This window comes from Mus caroli, chromosome 6, assembly GCF_900094665.2.
Source record: "Mus caroli chromosome 6, CAROLI_EIJ_v1.1, whole genome shotgun sequence".
NCBI classification, from domain to species: domain Eukaryota; kingdom Metazoa; phylum Chordata; class Mammalia; order Rodentia; family Muridae; genus Mus; species Mus caroli.
Window position 1 is genome coordinate 126,473,335 of NC_034575.1, and position 23,469 is coordinate 126,496,803.

At 37.9% G+C, this 23,469-nt stretch overlaps 2 protein-coding genes across 2 annotated transcripts; both read left to right on the forward strand.

The window, feature by feature from the left end:
* Positions 1–581: 581 nt before the first annotated feature.
* On the forward strand, positions 582–8,590 carry LOC110295538 (killer cell lectin-like receptor subfamily E member 1). The gene is made up of 7 exons (XM_021164031.1): positions 582–658; positions 2,266–2,446; positions 4,917–5,018; positions 5,299–5,337; positions 5,992–6,137; positions 7,064–7,164; positions 8,479–8,590. Exons 2-7 carry the CDS (start codon positions 2,266–2,268, stop codon positions 8,588–8,590), a joined length of 681 nt encoding a protein of 226 aa, XP_021019690.1. The 5' UTR covers positions 582–658.
* Positions 8,591–14,810: 6,220 nt separating this feature from the next.
* LOC110296891 (natural killer cells antigen CD94) lies at positions 14,811–21,914 on the forward strand. The gene is made up of 6 exons (XM_021165694.2): positions 14,811–14,931; positions 16,580–16,672; positions 16,819–16,881; positions 18,514–18,665; positions 19,943–20,046; positions 21,491–21,914. Exons 1-6 carry the CDS (start codon positions 14,925–14,927, stop codon positions 21,609–21,611), a joined length of 540 nt encoding a protein of 179 aa, XP_021021353.1. The 5' UTR covers positions 14,811–14,924; the 3' UTR covers positions 21,612–21,914.
* The last annotated feature ends 1,555 nt before the right edge of the window (positions 21,915–23,469 follow it).

The window sequence follows — 23,469 nt, forward strand, 5'->3', positions numbered from 1 at the left end:
GAGACATTCCTAGGGCATAAGTCTGGGAACAGGTTGAAGATTTATATCTCAGAATGTACTACAGTCTTCAAAGGTAATACTTTGAAAAACATGCAGGTCAGCCAGTAATAGTCTGGAAGAAAACTGTCTAAAATTTAGTTAAGTTCAAATGAAAGTTAAGGGTGACCACACCCATCCATATTCACACAATAGCACACACACTCACGCACACATGCACACACACACACACACACAGAGGCACTCACACACATCATTCTCATGCCAGTCTGACTCGATTGTGTTTAAGCTGTGGTTTCAGAGAGTCATATATGACATTTTAGTGAAAATGTTCTTATGGGAATGGAAAATTTGAATACATCAGTGTTTGCTTGTTGTTTTCAAGATCCGTGCCTGGGAATGAATGCATAGCCTCCTGAGTATTGAGCAGTGGATGGACACATGATCTTACTTGAGTTCTAAGCTATGCTCTCACCCATATTATGGGTGCTAAACGGAAATGTAAAGCATTAGTGAGGACTTTGCTATGGGGCTGTGAAGTGTGATCAAGCAGCTTCCTCCCCTGCTCCCAGTTCAGTCTTACATATCCTGCTCCAGACCCTGCTGATTAGCACATATTAAAGTTTTAGCATCTGTGCCTGGAATTCCCTCTTTGCTTCAGGTATGTCTGATCATTTCTGGTTGAGAGTTTGGAACATATAACTAATATAATTTGTTCTAGGGGGAATAAATCTCCCTCAAGGCATGGTTTAAAATTGTTTATTATATCTTTATTTTATGCGTATTGGTGTCATGTCTCCATATATGCATCAGCACACTGTGTGTACTTGGTGCTCCAGGCAACTACAAGAGAGCATGGGATAGCCTGGATGGGGAGTTACAGAGGATTGTGACCCTCCACGTGGGTTCTGGGAAGTTCACTGGAAAAGTAACTAGTGTTCTTAACTACTCAGCTATCTCTCCAGCCTTGTTTAAGGCATTTTAATTGAAAATAAACACTAACCAGAGTACACAAGCAAGAAAGGTTTCATTTTATTTGATTCTCATTTCCAATCTACAGAAATCAATGACAGACCAAAGTAAAGATACCACGAGCTCCAGCTTGGTATGGTGACTTTCAGATGAAACAATTTTCACAGGAAAGCTTCTCTGGTACCCGAGTCACAAATAAGTGATGGCATTCTGATCAGTTTTCCTCAGCTCTGCCACGGAGGGTCAAAATTAGCAAATAGCATACAATTAATTTTCCTTCCACTTCGAGTTTAATATATTTTTGTATTTTATCTATCTTGGTTTTGTTGTTGTTGTTTATTCATTTGACAAACCACACTACTTGAATAACAATACAGATTTTAAAAAATGTTTATAAGCTATTTTTATCTTTTAAAGTGTTTTAATTAATTATTTCAAAATTGTTTTTTTTCATTTTGTTTTTGTTTCAGTATTGTTTGTTATTTTTTATTTTTTATTTATTTTTGGTTTGTGAAAGAGTTTCACTATACAGCCCTGGCTGGTCCAGAAGTTGCTATGTAAGATCAGGTGCTGACTTCAAACTCAGGAATGTGCCTGCCTCTGCCTCTTGGATCTTTGAATACTATTTTTCAGTTTATATTAAAGACAAGTTTTCCTTCCTTCCTTCCTTCCTTCCTTCCTTCCTTCCTTCCTTCCTTCCTTCCTTCCTTCCTTCCTTCTTTCCTTCTTTCCTTGCCTCTTTTTGTGCATATGTGTTTGTGTGTGTATGTGTGTTGCTAGAGATAAACTTAGTACCTTATACATGCTAAGCAAATACTGTATTAATAAGCTATACAATCAGCCTAGTCACATTTATTTAAGAACTAATTTGGCCAGGAGAATTAGAAGTTCAAGACCTGCCAGTTGTGTAGTGAGAATCTGTCAAAACAAACAAACAAACAAACAAACAAACAAACAAACAAACAACACTGGAAATGTAGCCCACTTATAAAGCACTTAGGTAGCACGCACAAGGTGCTGGATTGGAGCCTAAGTACCTCACTGTTTTAAGAAAATTATTAACTAACTTTAGTTAATTTACTTAGTTTATTTCTAAGTTTCTGGTATTATGTTTTCATATACTTTAGGCTTCAAAGTTGAAAGCATACTTCATAAAAGCATATGGTCATGTCTATTCCTCAACACAAATGCTTTTAGAATTATTATTTTACTCATTTTTACTAAAGTATATTTCCCCAGATTATGATATGCCGATATTTCCTTTCATTTCCTCACAACATTTTTGTCTTTATAAAGATGGATGAAGCACCTGTAACCCGTTCTACCCTAAATGTGAATTCCCAGCAGAAGAGTAAAGCAAAGAACAATATTAAGAATACACTTAATTCAAATGAATTGTCATCCATTGAGCAGAGGAAAAAATACCAGAAACATCTTAAGAAGCACAAAAACACAGCAGAAGACATCAGTGGTGAAGGTATGATATTGTATTCAGTAAACACAGGGAGATTGTTGAAAATTCAGGTTAAGGTCAACGTTTGTTAGATACTAGGGATATGCATTGCTTGCTGTTAAAGAGAGATTTGCTTTAGCCTTGAATGGAAAAATAAACTTTTAGAAGTGAAACAGGATAGAACTGAATGAACTACCTGGCTACAGGATTATAGAAATTAAAGTATGAAAAAATTACTGGATATAGCTGTCCAGGGCACTGGGTTTTGGAATCTTGTTCTGGGGCATTATGAATTTGGTTGGGATGACGGGTTTCTGACCAGGGTATTGCGTTCAGGAGACTCTGAAACTTTACTCTCTTAATATCCTGAAACAAGCAAAAGATGAATATATTTCCTTCATATTTGGACTTTGAAACAAGTTGGACATAAGCAAAGATAAAATCAATTCTTTGTGAAGGTTTCATGCAGCTAATAGGTTATAGGTTATGGCTCATTTCTGGAATGTTCCACTGGTTATCACATGCTTGCCTTAAATGTCTGGAAGATCCAAGCTTAGATAGAGAAAGGGAGACTAGGAGTTAGCAAAGGACAATTAATAGATTGCTAAATGAGGAAGGAAGGGAGGAAGGAAGGAAGGAAGGAAGGAAGGAAGGAAGGAAGGAAGGATGGAAGAAGAAAGGAAGAAAGAAAGGAAGAAAGAAAGAAAGAAAGAAAGAAAGAAAGAAAGGAAGGAAGAAAGAAAGAAAGAGAAAAAATCTGAGCTTGAATGGCGAAGTACTAGGAACCAGAATGCCACCTTCACCTTCAGACTTATCTTATTTTTTCAATTTTTTATTAGTTATTTTCTTGATTTACATTTCAAATGTTATCCTGAAAGTCCCCTATACCCTCCCCCCTGCCTTGCTTTCCTACCCACCCACTCCCACTTCTTGGCCCTGGTGTTCCCCTGTACTCGGCATATAAAGTTTGTAAGACCAAGGGGCCTCTCTTCCCAAATGATGGCCGACTAGGCCATCTTCTGCTACATATGCAGCTAGAGACACGAGCTCTGAGGGTACTGGTTAGTTCATATTGTTGTTCCACCTATAGGGTTGCAGACCCCTCCAGCTCCTTGGATACTTTCTCTAGCTCTTCTATTATGGACCCTGTGTTCCATCCAATAGATGACTGTGAGCATCCACTTCTGTATTTGCCAGGCACTGGCATAGCCTCACATGAGAAAGCTATATCCGGGTCCTTTCAGCAAAATCTTGTTGGCATGTTTAATAGTGTCTGCGTTTGATGGCTGATTATGGGATGGATCCGTACAGTGAGGAATACTGCTAAAGTGGAGAGAGTAAAGCATGAATTCAGTTTCCCATAGTAATGCTAGTAGTCTGAAAACTCACCCCTAAATGAAAAGACAGCAAAATTCCATTTTAATGAAGCACAGGCTTCCATAGAATGTTCACTTAGAGCATGTCGATCTTTGTTATTTTTTTCTCCTAAGAGGAGATTGTGTCCATTCAGTGGTGAATGTTTGGAAGAGAATATTAGCAGCAAGGCAAAAGGAAAGAAAAGCCAAGTAGATGAGAAACGCTGGCTGAGAGGAAGCGGACTGCTGTGTGGCACCGAGCACCCAGGTGAAGTTTGAATCTATTGTGAATGAGACTCCCTCCTAGGTTGTTTGCCAGCAGAGAGAAGGTAGAGTCTATTCAGCTGACCAGTGCTAGCCAGGTAGATGCACTAGAAACTCTTGGCAGTGTGGCCAACCCTTGTTCTCAGCTTCATTAGTAAGTCTCACCCTTGCACGACACAGTATAAACCTTGACACGTGCTTTCTGGGTTAAAGAAAAGAGTCAGGGAGTATGGAAGGAAAAAGGATTAGTAAAAGCGGTTTATTTGGCTTCCTAGTTCAGAATACAATCACCTGTACAGAGAAGAATTCAGAGCTAAATCAGTCTTTTCTCATTTATGTTTCAAATTGTATTCTTAGTTCCTCCACCACACATGCCCTCGTCACCCTAAAGAGGGTGCTAGAGAGTAGGGTTTGAGGCCAAATATAGAAAAAAAAAAAGGCCCAGTTCTAGTAAATGATTATTTTCACTGAAAAGGCTTTTTAATTTAGTTCCTGTGTTATACAAATTTGTGAATTACTCACTGATGTTTCTGACTTACCTTTATCCAGTGGTATTTATATTTCCCACATTGACTACTGAACTCTGTTTTAAATTAAAGATATTAAACTAGTTCCATGGAGCATTCCAGATACATTAGTCCCAGATACTTGTGATGTTTGATAAATAAATATATTACTGTTGTTTAGGAATTTTTAAAAATCAATGTGGCATTGTTTGCTTTAAACCTTGGGTGAAAAATTTAACAGGCTGGCTATGAGAATCAGAAGTGGAATGCTCTGCTGACGAAAGCAATCCCTGGATCAACCTTGTCCATCCTATCACCTCATGCCTCTGCCCGATGCCTTTGATCACACTCTGGGTTTATCTTTCCCAGGGAATTGCTCACCTCCATGGAGGCTGCTCTCGAGTGTGCTCGGTGCCATGTGCCTTCTCCTGATGGCTGTAGCTATGGTGATGACTACTTTCACCACAAAGTGTGAGTGGCTCTTGTTCTCCTCTCGGGCAGGTTTGCAGAAACTTATCAAGTTCCTCCCTGGCTCTGGGTACAGTTGATATGCTTGTCTACTAGTTGTAGGACATTGGCTTGGATGTCTGGTACCATTACCAGAAAACAATAATGAAAACTATTTCATTTTTAACATTGTCTCTAAAATTGCTTATTTGTTGCTCTAGAACAGAAGTTTTTATATTTTTTTATTAATTCTGTTGGTGTGTTAATATAAAGGAACTAATTATGATCTGGACTGTTCTTGTAGCATCTTGTGAAAGATCATCTTCTACTATTCAGCAAGAAGGTAGGTGTTGGTTTCCCAGCCTTGTTGCACAGATTCAATCAGGAAAAACATGTTTATCATTTATATTACTTCCATGAATAGCAGACAGTCTTCATAGGCAAGACACTTCAGAATAACTAAGAAAGGACAGGACATGGTCCCAGACATTTAAAAACTTACAGTAATATGGAACAGAGGTTTTTGGATAACCAACTGTAACACAATACAGAAGTACTGTTGGTGTTATTACATACCTCTGTATACAGCATGAACATTCTTGTGAGATTCCATGGTTTTCTATGGAATAGGATTAACATGAGAACAAATTTTGGAAGGGCAGTTTCTCCAACAACAACAAACAACAACAACAACAACAGAATCTAGTGATTCTATAAAGGGGTGTTTCCACCCTGACTTAGAAAAACTAATGGCTCAGCAATGAGAATGGATCAGAAGCAGAAATGTGTTCTACAAAATAGAAACGGTCTAAAAGTTCAGATAAAAATAAAAGCAGAAATGTGTGTTTTCAGGTCATAATTTTATTATAATGACTTTAATTGCCTTTAGAATACTTTTTCAGTGTTGGAAGTGGGCAAGCCTCTGTTTTGAGCAAGTGAAAAGCATACTCAGGATCTGTGAATCTCGCCAGTAGAGTGACAGGCACTCCTTCTCTAGGGCTCCATCATCCCTGTCCAGAGAACTGGGTCTGGTTCAGGTGCAGCTGTTATTTCTTCTCCAAGGAAGAGCTAATTTGGAGAGAGAGTCAGCGTGCCTGCTTGTCTCTTAACTCCAGTCTCATAAGGATGAACAAAGAGGAGATGGTAAGTTCTGCAACTGTGAGTCACTAGGTGTGAGATCCCCTAAGAGATGAAATAGGTTAAGTGGAATGTCACCTACACTTGTTTAAATTTAGCACTAGATCCATGGTTGAGGATAAAACTGTTCTATCTTTTGTGGCACTCCTCATGTCAAGTAGACCCATGTATTACGTCAAGAAGATAGAAACAGTGAAATGATATTTGGAATTTCATGTCATGAAAAGAAATATTGAACCTGGGCCTGGTGGCACAGGTGTGTAATCCCATTCCCTTGGGAACCCAAGGCTAGAGGGTTACAAGTTCAAGTTCCTGTCTCGGCTACAGAGTGAGTTAAAGGCAAGCCTGGGCAATTTAAAAGAATCCTTCTATCTATCTATCTATCTATCTATCTATCTATCTATCTATCTATCTATCTATCTATCTACACTTGTTTTCAGTAACAGATCAGTCAGAGAGAAAAAACAAACAAAACAACACAAAACAAAACAAAACAAGACAACATGGCACTGAACAGCCCAACATGGTCTAGAAGAACAAGTGACAGTGACAGAGAATTTTTTTCTAGCTCCAGCCATGATGACAGAATAAAGATAAAGTGTCTTTGGTGTATTTCCCCAATACAGAGTACCACAAGGTACCACAGTAAAGTGCGTCTCCAAGAAACCTGTGGAAATAGTATAAGAACTAAACCTCACTCTCCTCTCAAACTCAACACTGTTTGTTTTCCAAATCTCCCACAAGAACAGAAAAGTTGTATTTTTTCATAGCTTGGGCATGTCTTGTAATAGAGCATCATGTGTGTGAGGCCGCCTACTTCAGACATAGAATCAATATGTACAGATGGAGTCAACAGTTTCAAAGTCACTTCCATAGAGCTGATGAGAAGACAATCATTGGAGCCATAAATATCTTTGTTTTCTCACTTTCAGAATTTCTTCTCTTTGAAATCTTTCTTTTGGGTTGGAGTTTACTATGATGAAACTCGTAGACAGTGGCTGTGGGAAGATCATTCGGTTCTACCTTCTGGGCTGTAAGTAGTCATGTGGCATCAGGTGTTTAGAAAGCAGATCCCACGCAGATGAACATTATCCTTACACTCTGTCTGCTGCAGGCAGGACAAGGGAAGTCAACTGAGCTTACCCCACGCCAGGCTGGTGTTGGGCTGTGGGGAGGCCCTGAGACACCACTCTGGGGATGGGGAAGTGTAGTCTGAGGTGCAGGACAGTCGGCCCCTTGGGCCTGCAAGGAGACCGGGGGCCATCTGGTTCTCAGGCTCTTGAACACTCAGGTGCCATAGAGAGCTGTGGAGGAACTGAGAATGGAGTGGGGGCCCATGGGCTGGAACTAGCCCAGGGCCAGCTCTGGCTGGTCCTGCCTGGAAAGTCCTTGGCCTGACGCTGGCGGTGGGCTTGGGCTTTGGCTTGGCTTGAGCTTGGTGGTCGCAGTGGTTGGGAGTACAGACAGGCCTTCTACAGGAGATTAGATGGTGGCTCTGTAGGCAAAGGCTTTCTCCATGGCATTGACACCCTCTTTCCTGATTTAGATTAACCAACTATCAGTTTCAACAGTTTCTTTCTCCTCCCACCTCCCCACCCCAGGAAGGAGCTTTCCCTAGCTACCTACTCAGGAAATGATGGCTTTAACTAGCAACTCCTTTATTTGGCTAATGATAAGTTAGAACACCTTTATTTAGCATAAATTCCTTTAATTCTAGGGTTCAGGAGCAACCTCCTTAGTTCAGTGTTCTGTCCCCTGTTCTGTCAAATCAATGGCTGTATTATAAAAGGTCTAATGTCTCCTGTAATATGTTATTACTATCCTCCTGGTCTTTAATATTGCACTTACCATGAGACCAAATAACTTTGTTGTATAAATGCATATTTAGGCGAGTTAGTCACAGTTTGTTTTGTTCTATTTTATTTTTTAGTGTTTTACTGTGGTGTCATGGACCTAATGGCCTTGATCTTGTTAATATCATCCTCACCCGCTGAGCTACACCTCTCAGTCCTACTCACAGTCTCTCTCTCTCTCTCTCTCTCTCTCTCTCTCTCTCTCTCTCTCTCTCTCTCTCTTTCCTTTTGAATTTGTCTTTTTCTACCCTAACAATCAATTGACATCCTTTGCCCTTAGACTCTTCCTTAGTTGAAATATTAATTGACATTTACAATTATACACTGATTTGATAACTTTGTGGTTTACTACCATATTACTGATAAGAATTACGGGTTATGGAAATCCAATGTATTGGATTTTTGACATTTATATGTAGGGCAACAGTATTGTATTCTCTTAGGTGTTGGAATGCGATATACTTTTGCGATAACTGGAATTTCTTTCATTTTAGGTTTTCTAAACTTGAAGCTAATATGAAAAATTTCTGTGTGTCTTATAAATCAAAAGAAGTTTATATGGAAGAAAACTGTGCAAACAAACTGACATATATTTGCAAGAAGTAGCATATTCAATTCTATGAGTTCATAAAATATATGAAAATTAAACTTTTTAAAAATTTTTTCCTGGAGTGCTTATTTTATGAAGAAAATGTGACAAATCTTTGCCTTTGCTTAAATAAAACTGTATTCAAATATATTCCAGTGTTATTCCTTGTCAGTGTTTATGCTAACAAATGTATTGCATGCATTTTAGAAGACACTGTAATAAATGATTTCTGAATGAAATATTGAGGTAAATCTGATGAGGTAGTATGTAGCATATAGTCCCCCATATAAAGCCTGCTTCCTTAATGTGATACTTTGAGATGTATTATTGATAGTGTGTGCAGAATGCACAGTCAGGCAAAGAGTGATGTCAAGGGCCCTGGTTTTTCTCGGCTCCTCCATACTTTATTCTCTGTGTCTTGAGTGGCTCTGGCAGTTCTACATCTAGGTCAGTATCTCTTAAACATGATGTTCTCATCTCCTGCATCTGAAAAAATCTGAACCTTAAAACAGCTTTTACCCCAAGAATTTTGAATAAATAACTTCACATTTATATTTGTACAATATACTTTACTAACTTTGAGCTCTACTTCCTTAAAGAGTTAGTGGGGAACGATCACCAGCATATTTTAGATTAATTTCATTTTTGATTTTTTGACTTTTTTTGGCAAAACTGTGCCTCGATTGGGCTATGTTCCTTGCAATCCTGGATTAGAATGCCATTTCCATATTGAAAACACACTTGATCTGACCACACTCTATATGCATGTAGCGTTCCAGTGTACTCAAAATACAGAAAATTATTGTCAAACAGTAATGATGAGATACAGTAAAGTGTTAAAAACTAAACAACAACAACAGTAACAACAACAACAACAAAATCTACTTGCAAAAGAAGTTAGACAGGGTTTCTCTGAGTAGTCCTGGCTGTCCTGGAACTCACTCTGTAGACCAGGCTGGCCTGGAACTCAGAAATCTGCCTCCCTCTGCCTCCCAAGTGCTGGGATTAAAGGCATGTGCCACCACTGCCCGGCGCAAAAGGAATTCTTAATCTAAGGTTGTGCCCTTGCTAAATTATCACGGAGTGGCATAGCCATGAGGCTGACTGATGAACTTGATTACAACAGTGAGTGGAATTCTTCGGAATCTTTCTCCAGCCTATGCCTGCTCATTATCTCTACCTGCAGGTGATTTCACCTTTGAGTCCTCTAGAAGGCAGTGAAAGGATCCCATGGAAAAGACTGACTGGTATTTACAGTCCACCCAATGTTTCATGTTCATTGGATTATCTTTGTGGTTGACACTTTTTTTTAATCTTCCTCTTATAGGGTAAATATTGTCATGGGCTCAAATGTTTCCTGTGGCCACACGTTGCTAGAATCTCATCAGTGTTGCAGTTACAGCGATAATCAACCACAGCCACACTTACAAAGCTCACTATGTCCCCTTCTTTCTTCCTTACTTTGTCTTCTGCTTATTGGCCATGGCTATTCTATTCCAATAACTTTTGCAGTAGCATTTCATTTTCAAGGCCGAACATTCATCCTGTTAACCACCCTCTCTTTCTCCCCTTAGAATACATTGTCACAGCAAGGCTTGGACTGTTGTTTCAGGTGATGGTACTTCTGTGGTTGGAAGTATTCAGCAGTATACAGTGATATATATCAGGCCTACCTTTTATATTCATGGAGTGAACTGAGCTATTGACTTAAGCCAGATCCAAACAGTGTGGAATCCAGAGAAGTTCTTTAAGAGACTCTCTCTAAGCCTGGAGCTTGGAGCTCAGCAGCTAAGAGTGCTTGTTGTGCTTCCAGAGGACCTGAGCTCCCAAGTCTGGCAGCTCACAATGGCTGTAATCCCAGCCTCAGGGGAATCTGATACCTGTAGTCTTCACAAACAATTACTTTCATGTATCTGATCCCCCGCCCCTTCCCTCCCCCCACCCCCCGCAGCCACATCTAGTTTAAAACAAAATATAATTAAATCCTTTTAAAGAGTCACTTTTCAAACTTTCTGTAGCAAGTGATTACTGGCCATTGTCCTGAACCAGGCACACTAGCAGATACCTGTTGTCTCAGCACTTAGGAGGTTGAGACAGGAGAATTACCTCCTGGACTTCATAGTGAGCTTCAGGATACTGTGAACCTGAGATGCAGTGAGACTCTGTCTAAATATAAAGAAACATGTGAATTGACACTCACTCCCCAAGTGAGAAGTTTCTCTCCTAAGGCTGCATGTTGAGCTCTTTAGGTGGCCTACCTGATTCTTAGTCTCTATCTGCATACTGGTGTGCCTTTTGTTCTTAGTTAGGGGATCTTTGTAGTTGCCACATTCCATTTTCCTCCTGCCCAGTTTTCCTTAGCAGACAGTGATCTGGTTAACAAGCTAGATGATCTGCTGAAAGGCAGAAACAGACTCAGTGCTATGGCACTGATACTCATTGCATGCAAGTGCTTGAGCTTTGGATGTCAAGAACTGGCCAATCTGTCAACCTTGCTGTGATATTTCAGAATGAGGGCCCAAAGACACACCAAACTCACCACAGATAAACTATTTTCAGTTACCCAAGAGGTGAAGAGACACAGCTCTTTCAGGAAGCTCTCACATTTACTTAGATGGCCTCTGTGGTGGACTAACTAAATAGAAGTGTACATTTGGGATCGAAATTACTAAGAAAATTGTATATATTGCATATGCTTTTTTCCCTTTGGCTTTATAAACATCCTTTTACTCTAAATAACTATGGAGAATGTGAATATTTTTGTCTAAGTTATCATTATGTCATATTAATATGAGCACTTCCATGAAGAAATCACTCTTAGGTAAAATAGTCACCTAGACAGGGTCAGCACTCAGAAGGAACTTCAACATCCCACACTTGCATGACATCACTTCTCCTCCAGGGTAAGTAAACTGACTGAACAAGGTGCGCGCTGCTGCTTTTATTTTCTTAATTATCTATTTAGTTCTTCATGAGAAGTGGGATTCTTGCTACTTTTAATTCATTGTGAACACAGAAAGGTGGTAGTTTATCGTGTAATATCTCTGGTTAATATCTATGACTAAATCTGCAAATAGGATTGAAACTGTAAAATGATATTATTGCATTTGTTAAAAAATAAGACAGGAACGAGCATCCAAACTATAACTGTAAAATTAGTAAACAGCATATCAGAGGGCAAGTTGAACTTGGTATTGGATTAGAATGGCAAGCATTTCTATTCTGTAAATACTTCCTTGCCTTGATGGCAGGTACTGAGTGGTCATTTCTAAAGGGCTTTAAAGAAGTACAGAGAAAGGTCATGAAAGAAGTCTTAGTAAATTCTTTGAAATGGCCTATGGCAGGGATGAATGACTTGAGGCTTAATTAAAATCATATCAGAATCTTAAACTTCAAGAAAAATGTTCAGAGATAGGACAAATTCCTTCTTGCTTGGTATATTTGTATGATTCTTTTTACATACAGATACCATTATGGGTAAATTTTTTCCTATCAGTAAAATAGTGGAATGCCAAAAAACTTCATTAAGAGATACATACATTCATGTACAAATATATATATATATATATATATATATATATATATACATATACATATATGTATATATATGTATATGTATGTATAGGTATGCATATATATATTCATGCACATGTGTATTGAAGTGAGACATACAAGCAAAATACTAAATTGACATAAAATGTTTTAAATTCTCCTCTATTGAACCAAATCATTCACACAAAAATTGGCCAACATTGGTAAAAATTTTATGTTTATCCCAACTTTCCATAATAAAACCATACTTTTGATTAACAAACTCTTTGGTAATTATTATTTCCTACACTATAAACAAATACATTATGTGGTCATGATTACAAAAAGGTATACACTATGTGTGGTTTTGTACATATATGCACATATCAGCATCGCCTTGAGATGATTGTTACTATCTGTTTGTTCTGTTCTGAGTGATTCAGAAACTCCAGGGCTGAAAGTGGGACTCACATCCATGACATTCAAGCCATCCAGAGTTTCTGATCCACTGACCACAGGAAGTGTCTACTTAGCCCACTCAGGCATAAAGCAGAGGAAGGAGTTTATGGATGACTTATATGTAGACAGGAGCAAGATCATATAGTTTTTGTTCCAGGTATGTATCTTTTAAAAACAGAAAAACTAAACTATAGTGATAGAAGTCAATAGATGACGCTAAAATTCAGAAAAAAGAAGAGGGATGTGACTAGACAGACAATGGGAAGAGTGAACTCTGAAAATGTTTTGTTTCTTGGTTTGTAGGCAAGAAGAAGGGAAATTTTTAGGAAAAAAGGGGATATGACAATAAATATATGATTAACAAAAGTAGATAGTAACTATTTTGAAAGATACCTATATTTCTGTGAGAATTAAATGGCCTTAGTCATCAATAAAACACATGTATACAACTTTCTTAGTCTTCCCTATTTCAACACACACACACACACACACACACACACACACACACACACACACACACATAAATATATTAGTTGAGACTGGCTTTGAACTCTCACCTGTGCTTTTCACATACTGGGATAACAAGTATGTGCCATAGTTCCTGGCAAGAAATGACACTCAAATTTGAAAACTAACATAGCCTAACGAAAATATGTAATGTGTAAGGGGTTTAACAAGCAAAACCCACTAGAGTTTTTCATTAGCATGATTATAAGAGTCTTTATGGCAGGCCAGAATCTTCCTTTTCAGGAAGCCTCCATAATGGAGTGTGCTTTGTAGCCTGGTGCACAATGGGAGGGCACAGTCTTTACAAGCACTGAAAAAAAAAAAAACGTATCTCCATTGGGATGCTTTTACCAAGCTGTTGTACAGTCTAGGTGCACATGTCTAGGTATAGAGAATTCTCCATTGCTCACATCTTCAGTGGGCATTAAATTCCCTTTCTCAGATCTTTCCTCAATCTTTCAAAGATGTAATTACTAAAGTCACCACTTGTTTTGAACAAATTCTCTTTGTTCAAAGGGCAGTAGACTTAAGAGCAGGGGAAGCAGAGGGAAGAGATGAACATTGGAAGAATGTATTATTTTCTGAAACAGATCCAGTGAAGCTCAATATCCTACTGAATATTCTGTGAGTTATGAGATGCTCAACACACTATGTTCTGTGATCTCCATGCCAATGTTACTGAACTGTATCAAATTCTGATTTATTTTCTTAAAGGCCAGCCTGGTGATAACTTGTCAGCACTGTGTACTCCCATGTGTTGGAACATCAAGGTTTTCAGAAGTTTTAAGAGAAAAAAATTAAAGGTCATATATAGAGGGGTGCAGACAGTATTTTTTCAGAGTTTATCAGATATTCAAGAGAGATGATTGGGGAACATGTGTGTTGAGTGGAGATGAGTACGAGGGATGGCCAGGAGTGAAAACAATTCAGTTACCTGTGTACGAAATGAGAGCAATATCAAGGAGAGCTGGTAGTTTAGAAAGAATTAATGGGAAGGTTAAAAGTGTGTGTTGGGGAGAGAGAGATGGGAAGAGAGAAGGTGGGGAGAGGGAAAGAGATCAGGGAAGAAAGAAAAGTGAGAAAACACAATAATACTGAATACTGCTTTCATTCTTTCTGGGTCTTGTTGACTACGGTTGGGGTCAGTGATCAGGGATCAGAAACACAGAACAAGTAATGGATGTTCCAACCAGTTTGTCCTAAAGATGGGAACTATCAACCCAGAATGTGCAAGTCCAAGGAGGTGCTTGGTTTGAGACAAATTCCATGTATGCTTTAGTAAACGACTGAGCATCAAGCTTAAGTAACCTTAGTCAAATTAGCACTTCTGTGCCTCAGTTTCTCCACTATCAAATTTGGTATTTTCTTTATTAAGCCATTAGATAATATGTGATTTAAAATTTGCTTAACACAAAGTAAATAAGTATTTGTTTATTATGAAGGTAGTAATTCTGTGTGGGATTTTATGATACCAAGTGAGTTTACCATGGTTTATACCTTTCCATTATTTTCTAAACTGCTTTTAGGGACGAGTTTGACGTGTGCACATTGAAAACAATCTTCCTCGAACCTTATTTTGCTGTAGTGTTTTGTACCAAAACTAAAAGAGTGAATTTCCTGTGTGCAGTGGTTCCTGGGTCTTGTTCAAAGCTTGCGGTCTTTCTTCTGCTCATCCCTACTGTGCATCCGTGTACCACCAACAGATGATTCAATAGCACCGCCACAACACACAGTGTTTCATCCTCTTTTAATGCTTACTGTCTCCTCCTTAGCTTCCTGCTCAGCCCTGTGATCCACACCGTTCTTTAAAAAGCACAAACACATCTCTGCACCATCCTTGGAGCATCACTTCTCATGGCAGGTATGTGTGCCCCTGTCAGCAGATGTAATAGTAGGGATAAAATAATAACCAGGAAGGATGCCTCTTGGATTAACTAACTTAGGAAGGTTTAAAAAAGATAAAACAGAAAGCATGTAATCAGCAGTAGATATTTTTAGACTTTCCGTGCTTTGATGCTTTCTGTGTTCATTGTTTTCTCGATTCTGTGTTTTGAAACTTGAACATGATTTTATGAAGTGCATACTCTTGTAAACTTTTCCTAACTGAGTTAGCAAGTGGTGTCTATTAGGCATCATGTTAAATTCACAATAAAACAGAAATGAAATTGATCAACACACACCATATTTCTAACATGGGGATAAAGATGGCCAAATATTAAGGACACTTAAAATTTTATAACTTTTCTTGCTGTGCTGTGGCCTTGCAAAATCACTCAGGCTCACTGACACTGTGTGCTGTTGTTAGCAGTAAAACTATTTTTGACAGTATTGCGTTACTAATAAAGATTCTTCTCATAATGAAATATCTTAGCCAATAGGCAAGTGATTTTGACTATGACCTAACATAATGTTGAAGAACAGAAATTCAAAGGCTGGCTTTGTGTCATAATTCAAGGTGCTGTAAATTGAACCTAGATCCTCAATTTATGCTTATTATAGAACCTCCTGCCATTCCAGGTCTAGAACATTCCTTTTTATTTTCCTGCAGACATTAACAAACCAGTAGTAAAAAATGGTCTGTGTTCAAAGGGAACCCATTCCATGATGGTATTCTCCTGACAAAGATGATATATAATAAATAACAGACTCTAGGTCTTGACAATATTCTGTTTGTTTTGAGTGGGCCCTTACTAACTTTATACCTTAAGAAAATAGCATTGTGATTACCGCCCCTCCCCCTTTAAAAAAATCATCTCTTTAACACAGAACTTTTTATTCATGACATTCTCGAGAGAAAAAAAATTGATTATTAAGCAAGCCCACCAAGCGTCATGACTGCTTGTGGATCTATTCTAACCATAGAGATAAGTTTCACTGCTGATTTAAAGAGTCAGAGGTAAATGACTCTAATGAGGCAGGAAATATGTATGAATAGCCTCATCAAAGAACAAAGTATACCACTTCAAAAGATTGCTAATGGGTGGTGTTCTGAAGGAGCCTCTTCGTTCTCCAGTGTTCCGCCCGAGAGGTGTCTGCGCCACGACAGGAAGAAGTTTTCGGGTTCATTCTTAATGGTTTCTGTTCTTAAGCACGTCATCCCCAATGAAGGAGCTAGAAAAGTACCCAAGGATCTGAAGGGGTCTGCAACCCTATAGGAGGAACAACAATACGAACTAACCAGTAACCCCAGAGCTTGTGACTCTACCTGCATATGTAGCAGAGGATGGCCTAGTCGGCCATCAATGGGAGGAGAGGCCCTTGGTCTTGCGAATATTATGCGCCCCACTATAGGGTAATGCCAGGGCCAGGAAGCAGGAGTGGGTGGGTTGGGGAGCAGGGGGGAGGGGAAGGCTATAGGGATTTTTGGAGAGGAAACTAGGAAAGGGGATAGCATTTGAAATGTAAATGAAGAAAATATCTAATAAAAAAAGAAAAAAAAGAACGTCATCATCTATGTCTGCACTTATATCTTTTAGTCTTTAATCTATGTGTCTGGTATTTTTCTATAGTTTCTAGGATCACTCGGTGGAGGCTGATGTCTGTCATCTTTGGAATTAAATGTCTTTTCTTGATGGTTACTTTGGGAGTTTTGCTGATAAATTGTAAGTGTTTCTAAGCAAGTACATAGGAAAAAAAATCAACATTGTGATGAAATAATTTAATAATAAACATTTCATTTTTCTAATGTGTAATATTTTATTTCATAAATACATGTCAAACTAAGCAAGTCTATAATAATTTCTTATAGCATTTACTATACAGAACATTCAATCAACACCTTCTCCAACCCCCACTGTAGAATTCCAGGAAGGTAGGTTCCATTTTTCTTTCTTAAACTTCATGACTCAGAGAGGATAAAACAGAGAAGCTCATTCTTCATGTACAGTATCATGGTTTCATTGAGTAAAATGGTCCCATTTTTTTTTGTTCTGCATTAAAATTACATTGAATGTAAGCAGCGTGAGAAATACTTTATATAAACACTACATGCAGAGGTTCATTTTTTCCACAGACTTTTAGAAGTTTTGGACTGTGTTCTTCTGGGCCTGCCATTCTTGCAGCTCAGTTGAGACATTGTGCCATGGTAGAAGCATGTGTGGGCGAAGAGCCACTCATGTTGTAGCTAGAAACCAAGGGGGAGGAAAGAGAAAATGAAGAGGAGAGCTTCCACTCTCCAAGTAAGAGCCTCCCCCAGTACCCTGGAAAGAACCACTGTATTCCACATTTAAAAGTCGGTGGTGCTACTGCCTTATCATAACTTGCATGCAAATTTTCTTACATATAGGTCTTTGAGGAAAATCTCAGGTCCAAAGTCTCACATAAAATTGTCATCATTCTCATAAAAAGAGAAGACACTATTCTGAAGCAGAACATATATGTTTCCTAATGAGTGTTCATGACTAGTTAAATGACAATACATATTACAGATAAAAATTATTTTGCATTTTCTAACAAACTATGCTTTCATATTCTTCTCTTTCTTTAGTTTCTGTGTTTCAGATTGCAGTATAGACATCTCTATAAGAATAGACCTTACAGCCGGGCGTGGTGGCGCACGCCTTTAATCCCAGCACTCGGGAGGCAGAGGCAGGCGGATTTCTGAGTTCGAGGCCAGCCTGGTCTACAAAGTGANGGCGGATTTCTGAGTTCGAGGCCAGCCTGGTCTACAAAGTGAGCTCCAGGACAGCCAGGGCTACACAGAGAAACCCTGTCTTGAAAAAAAATGAAAAAAAAGAAAAAAAAAAAAAAGAATAGACCTTACTCATAAAGGATAGGCCCAAATTCTATTTTAATATTCTTTTTCTATGCTCCTCAAGTTTATAGCTTTCTGATCATACAGTTAATTTTTATCTTATCTCAACTGTAGTGCCATTTATGTGATAAAGATTTGAGTGCCTACTATGTATCATGATGTTTATTATTGAGGAAGAGAGGTGCTAAGGATATACTGTCATCCCTAAACTGTCAATCAGATTTAATGTTAGTTGGCTTATATATACTCATGTTTTAAAAAAGAAAATAAAAATTCTTTTAAAGCACTGTACCCTTCTCTGACTTGGGGAATTGGTGGGATGTCTCCCCTGTGAGTTTTTTTCCTTATCTGACATTCACCGCCATGCTCAGCTGTGGGTACATCCTCAAAGTTGTTCTTCTAACTCTGGTTCCATCTTGTTCTCTGCTATAGGCTAGATTTATCTTATCTTCTCATCTAGTTATCACAAATCATAACAAAGGATTGAGAATGATGTCATTCTGAATCTATCTTTAGAATACCCTCTCCAAGAGGCAAAGTGTTTTGATGAATAACACCAAAATGTGATGTGTATTACACATTCTGAAGGAATGTTTGTAGGAAAAGAAATTAATAGCAAACAACATAATCTTTGAATGTCAAGGAGTGCCAAAGAAGTTGGAATCTGTCAGGATGTGTTTTGCCTTTTAGTTTCTGAGTGCTGTGCTTGTCTGGAAAAGTGGGTTGGACATCAGTGCAAGTGTTACTTTATTTCCAAAGAAGAAAAGTCTTGGGAAAGAAGCAGAGATTTCTGTGCTTCCCAGAATTCCAGCCTTCTTCAGCCCCAATCCAGAAATGAATTGGCAAGTACTTCATTGTTTCTTACATTCTTTTACACTTACTAACATGTGCTACCTGACAAAACTGACCACTCTCACATAAGTCTTTACTACCAGGTCGACAATGATAGTTCTGTCTGAGTTCATGGCCCTCATGATGTACCTTGAAATATACACTAGAAAGCACACACACACAAAAAAGTCTTCAAAGATTTGTATTATATGGGTTAATATTTTAATAGATTAGGAGTTAATGTGCAAACCTCCAACTTTTCCAGAATTAGTAGACTAGTATTTTTTATTATATAATTTATTTTTTAATTAGGTATTTTTTTCATTTACATTTTCAATGCTATCCCAAAAGTCCCCCAGACCCTCCCCCCACTCCCCTACCCACCCACTCCCACTTCTTGGCCCTGGTATTCCCCCTTACTGAGGCATATAAAGTTTGCAAGACCAAGGGACCACTCTTCCCAATGATGGCCGATTAGGCCATCTTCTGATACATATGCAGCTAGAGACACAAGCTCCTAAGGTACTGGTTAGTTCATTTTGTTGTTCCACCTATAGGAGGAACAAAAGAGGAACTTTCAATTATTACTTATTGGAGCAGAATACACAAGCTTGTGCATATGTTATATGGCTTTTTGTCATCTTTCTGGAATGTAAAGTAAAACCAGTAACAGATGATGTGATCATAAAATTACTAAAATCATTATTATTGTTATTGTGTGTGTCATAGGGGATTGAACCTAGGAATTGAGGTATGCCTGTTAGTTACTCTACCATTTTTTTTTAATTTACTATGTGCTTTGAGACAAAGGCAGATATCCCTAGATTTCCTTTAAGCTCCTTTTATGGCCTTCAAATTGAACTTCTGCTTCAACCTCCTAAGCTCCAGGGATTACAGGCCTGTACCACCAGGTTCATCTTGGAAAGAACTCAGCTCTTATGAAAAAATTCTCAAGTTGTTCATGCCCTGCTCAGGTTGGAGAGGTTACAAGATGCTGGCACTGGGATCACATTTGATCTGTGATTCCATGAAGAAACTGTAACAGAACAAAGTCTCATTCTCTTTACGATAATTTTCATCTTTCAAGAGGCAAAATTTTGTAGTGTTTTTCCACATGAGTGAATGACCTAGTCACTGAAAATTTTAAGGCATGTGATAATGTCTTTCAAATCAGAATGATTTCAACCTGAGCACCCCCAGTCTGAATCTTATTCTGGATTCCTTTTAAATATGTTGCTCTCAGAGCATATTCAAATTTGATTAACTTGTTCTTTCTTTCTCTAAGTAGAGTTTTATGAACTTCAGTCAAACCTTTTTCTGGATTGGAATGCATTATAGTGAAAAAAGAAATGCCTGGCTATGGGAGGATGGCACAGTTCCCTCAAAAGATTTGTAAGTTTCCTGTTGTTGAGGATTTTTGGGGTATGTTTTGTGACTTTATCCTAGCTATGGTTATTGAAACATCACAGCCAGGGGCTCAGAAACCCAAATATCTTGTGTGGAGCATGAGAATATATAAAATCTCTAGGGAGTGGCAGGAAAGCAGTCACTGCTTTACCCACAACATTCAAGTTTATGCTCAAGTAATATGAACATTGAGTGCCCAATACCATAAGAAAATTTTAGTCTTTTCCTTACTGTAACATAGTAGGAACACCATATGTGTCTATGCATGCTCAAGTGATCTCAGATACAGGCTGGCCCAGAGAGCACAGCTCATCCATTTTTCGTTGTTTTGATGGATCCCATTTTTTAATTATCTTCAAATATTCAGTAATTATTTTCTGTATAAATGTTATCCTTGGATTTCATTTATATACATGAAATCTAGAGACTCATATTGAGACAAAGTTTATGTTTATGCTCTTTCACCTAGATTATATCAGCATCTATATCTATATCTATCTATCTATATCTATCTATATCTCTATATCTATCTATATCATCTATATCTATATCATCTATATCTATATCAATCTATATCATCTATATCTATATCTATATCTATATCTAATAGTTTTTCTTTTATACAGTATAATATGATAACAACTTTCCTTTCCCTAATTCCTCCAAGATTGTCATCCCCTCAAAAATACAAACCACACATAAGGGCAGTCCCCATTATGCCTAGCAGTAGTTGACTGGTAAAAAAAGTATTTTTGGAGGGTGTTCTGTTTTGCTTTTTAATGCTTTGGGTACGTTTTTATTTAATCTCTCAGATGTTATGGTTTTCAACTTTGCTTTTATGAGTTTTCTGTGTCTGCTAATATGAATATCTGCAGTGCATGTGTTTCTTGGGCCTTTACTTTTGTTCTTTTAGTTTTGTTTGTTTGTTCTTAACCAAATAGAAGACAAGAATATCATCAAAACCATTTCTGGCCAGGCAAAGTGATACATACCTTTGATTCCAGCACTACACAGGCAGAGGCAGGCATCTTTCTTTGAGTTTGAGGATGGCCTGGTCTGGGTAGTGAGTTTCATGTCAGCCAAGGCTGAGTACTAAGACTTTATCTCAAAAAACAAAATTAACAATTCAACCACTTCTGATAGAGGTGAAAAGCCCGCAAATAAACACATAACAAGACCACACCTAGAATCACATTCTGTGGTCTTAGCACTAGGGACCAGTAAGAGAGTAATTGAGTTTCGTGTAGCACTGTACTTCAGAACTGTGAAAGTTGATGCTGAAGGATAACCACATAAGGCCAAACAAACAAAATCCCAAGCCACTCAGTAAATTTCTCCATCAAGTGGTTTCCCATATTCTGAGTTAATAAAAATAACCTTGAACACCCTTACTGTTTTACATATGTTAACATTTTCTTCTTCATTACAGATTTCCAGAGTTCTCAGTTATCAGGCCAGAGCACTGCATTGTTTATAGTCCAAGCAAAAGCATTTCTGCTGAATCCTGTGAAAATAAAAACCGTTACATCTGTAAGAAACTGCCTACTTAAATGTTTCTTAAGGCAAAGGGTATAGACAAGGAAGGTCCACTGTTACTAAAAATAGTAACAGCTCTCAGTATTACTACCTTTCCATCTTGTGTCTGTAGAATGTTTCTGTTTGCTAGCATATGATTTTCATACATTTGTACCCAAGTAACTTATACTTGATGGCTTCTTCACACGTGTGCATAAAATTCAGATGAATCAAAAATAGAGAGGTTTTATAAATATTTTGACTTATGAAATATAATTTTATTCAGTATTCTTGTAAAGTTTTCCTGGAAACATTAAATAAAATTTATTGCACACCAAGTCATGTGTATCCCTGTGGTTTCAGTGTTTGTACCTGGAGATGAGTTGAAGGGAAATCATCACTTCACAACAGTAATTCCAGTCAGCCATGATCACAGGGGCAGGTCTTTTCATCTTCTAGTGCCTTCTTCATTTTTTCCTTCAGTATTTCAAGGTTTTCATTTTAGAAGTCTTACATACCTGGGCCAGCTAGGATTTTTTTTTTTAATATTGTGCATAGATTTGCTTTCTTGATTTCCTTTTCCATACATTCTTTAGGAATATTTAGAAAAGCTACTGATTATTTTGTTGATTCTGTGTCCTGTTGCATGCTGAAAGTGTTTCTCCCATTCAAGATTTTTTCTCATGCTATCTTTAAGTATGGTAACATATCATCTGCAGATGGATATGGTTTGATTGGTTCCGTTCCTCAGTGTATATCTTTTATTTGTTCTCCCTGAACAATTTCTATGATTTCAAGCACTATATTAAATTGTAGAGATCCTTGTCCCATTCCAGATTTTAAGTGAAACAATGTCAGTTTATCCCCATTTATAGTCATTTTGACCATAGGTTTGTCATCTATTAAGACACATATTATACTAAAGTGTGCTCCTAATATTTCTGATTTATCTAGGGTTTGTATTATGAGGGGATGTTGAACTTTGTCAAAGGCCTTTTCTGCATCTATACAATTGAGAACAGTCTCCCCAAAGTAATCTGTAAAAAAATGATAGATTACTTGATTTCAGTATGTATTTGCTAAGTAAGTTAAAAACTTAGTAAATTATGCATTGTGACCAACTTGCAAGATTCTTACCAATGCAGCACTGAGTAATTTTCTTCTGCATTATATCCAGGTGAATAACCATGGCAAAGTAACTGAACAGAAAGCAGAGTTTATTATTTAAAAGGCTAGATCATACGTACTATTAACCATTTTCTATCTCCTCAGTTGATCTAGAAGGAGCCAGAGACAGTACCATTAGCAGTCCTGTTAAGTAGACTGTGTAAAGAAGAAAGACTGAATGACAGTCTGCAGGGATTGATGTCTGCTTTTGTCATCTTCGTAATGAGCAAGTTTTTTTTTTTTTTGCATTGACTTTGTAGCTCAGGGAAAGCTTTCAAATGACCATACCACAGTCAAGGTCTTGGTGACAATCTCATCTCTTGAACATTTCCAGTAAGGGCAGGGAAATAGCACAGATAGTAATTCTCTTCAAACCTCATTAGCATTATTCTGGTGGTATCAGCTAAATATAACCTGGCTATAAAGATTAAAATAGAAGAGTGAACTGTTTCCAATTTTCTGAGGAACTACCGGATTGATTTCCAAAGTAGTTTTATCAGCTTGTAGACACTCCAGCAATGGAGGAGTGTTCCTTTTTCTCCACATCATCACCAGCATCTGCTGTTATCTGCACTTTAGATCTTAGCCATCCTTATTGTTCTGAGGTGAAACCTAAGGTCGTTTTGATTTGTATTTCCCTGATGACTAAGGATGTTGAACATTTCTTTAAGTGTTTCTCAGCCATTCGAGATTCCTCAGTTGAAAATTCTCTGTTTAGCTCTGTAC

Bases quoted from the DNA above. Each gene is read 5' to 3' on its own strand.
- LOC110295538 (XM_021164031.1), top strand. From the start codon at position 2,266: ATGGATGAAGCACCTGTAACCCGTTCTACCCTAAATGTGAATTCCCAG. The intron at 5,019-5,298 runs GTGAGTGGCTCT...CTGTTCTTGTAG, and splicing joins GACTACTTTCACCACAAAGT to CATCTTGTGAAAGATCATCT. The intron at 7,165-8,478 runs GTAAGTAGTCAT...CTTTCATTTTAG, and splicing joins TCGGTTCTACCTTCTGGGCT to GTTTTCTAAACTTGAAGCTA.
- LOC110296891 (XM_021165694.2), top strand. The intron at 16,673-16,818 runs GTAAGTGTTTCT...AATTTCTTATAG, and splicing joins GGGAGTTTTGCTGATAAATT to CATTTACTATACAGAACATT. The intron at 16,882-18,513 runs GTAGGTTCCATT...TTTGCCTTTTAG, and splicing joins CACTGTAGAATTCCAGGAAG to TTTCTGAGTGCTGTGCTTGT.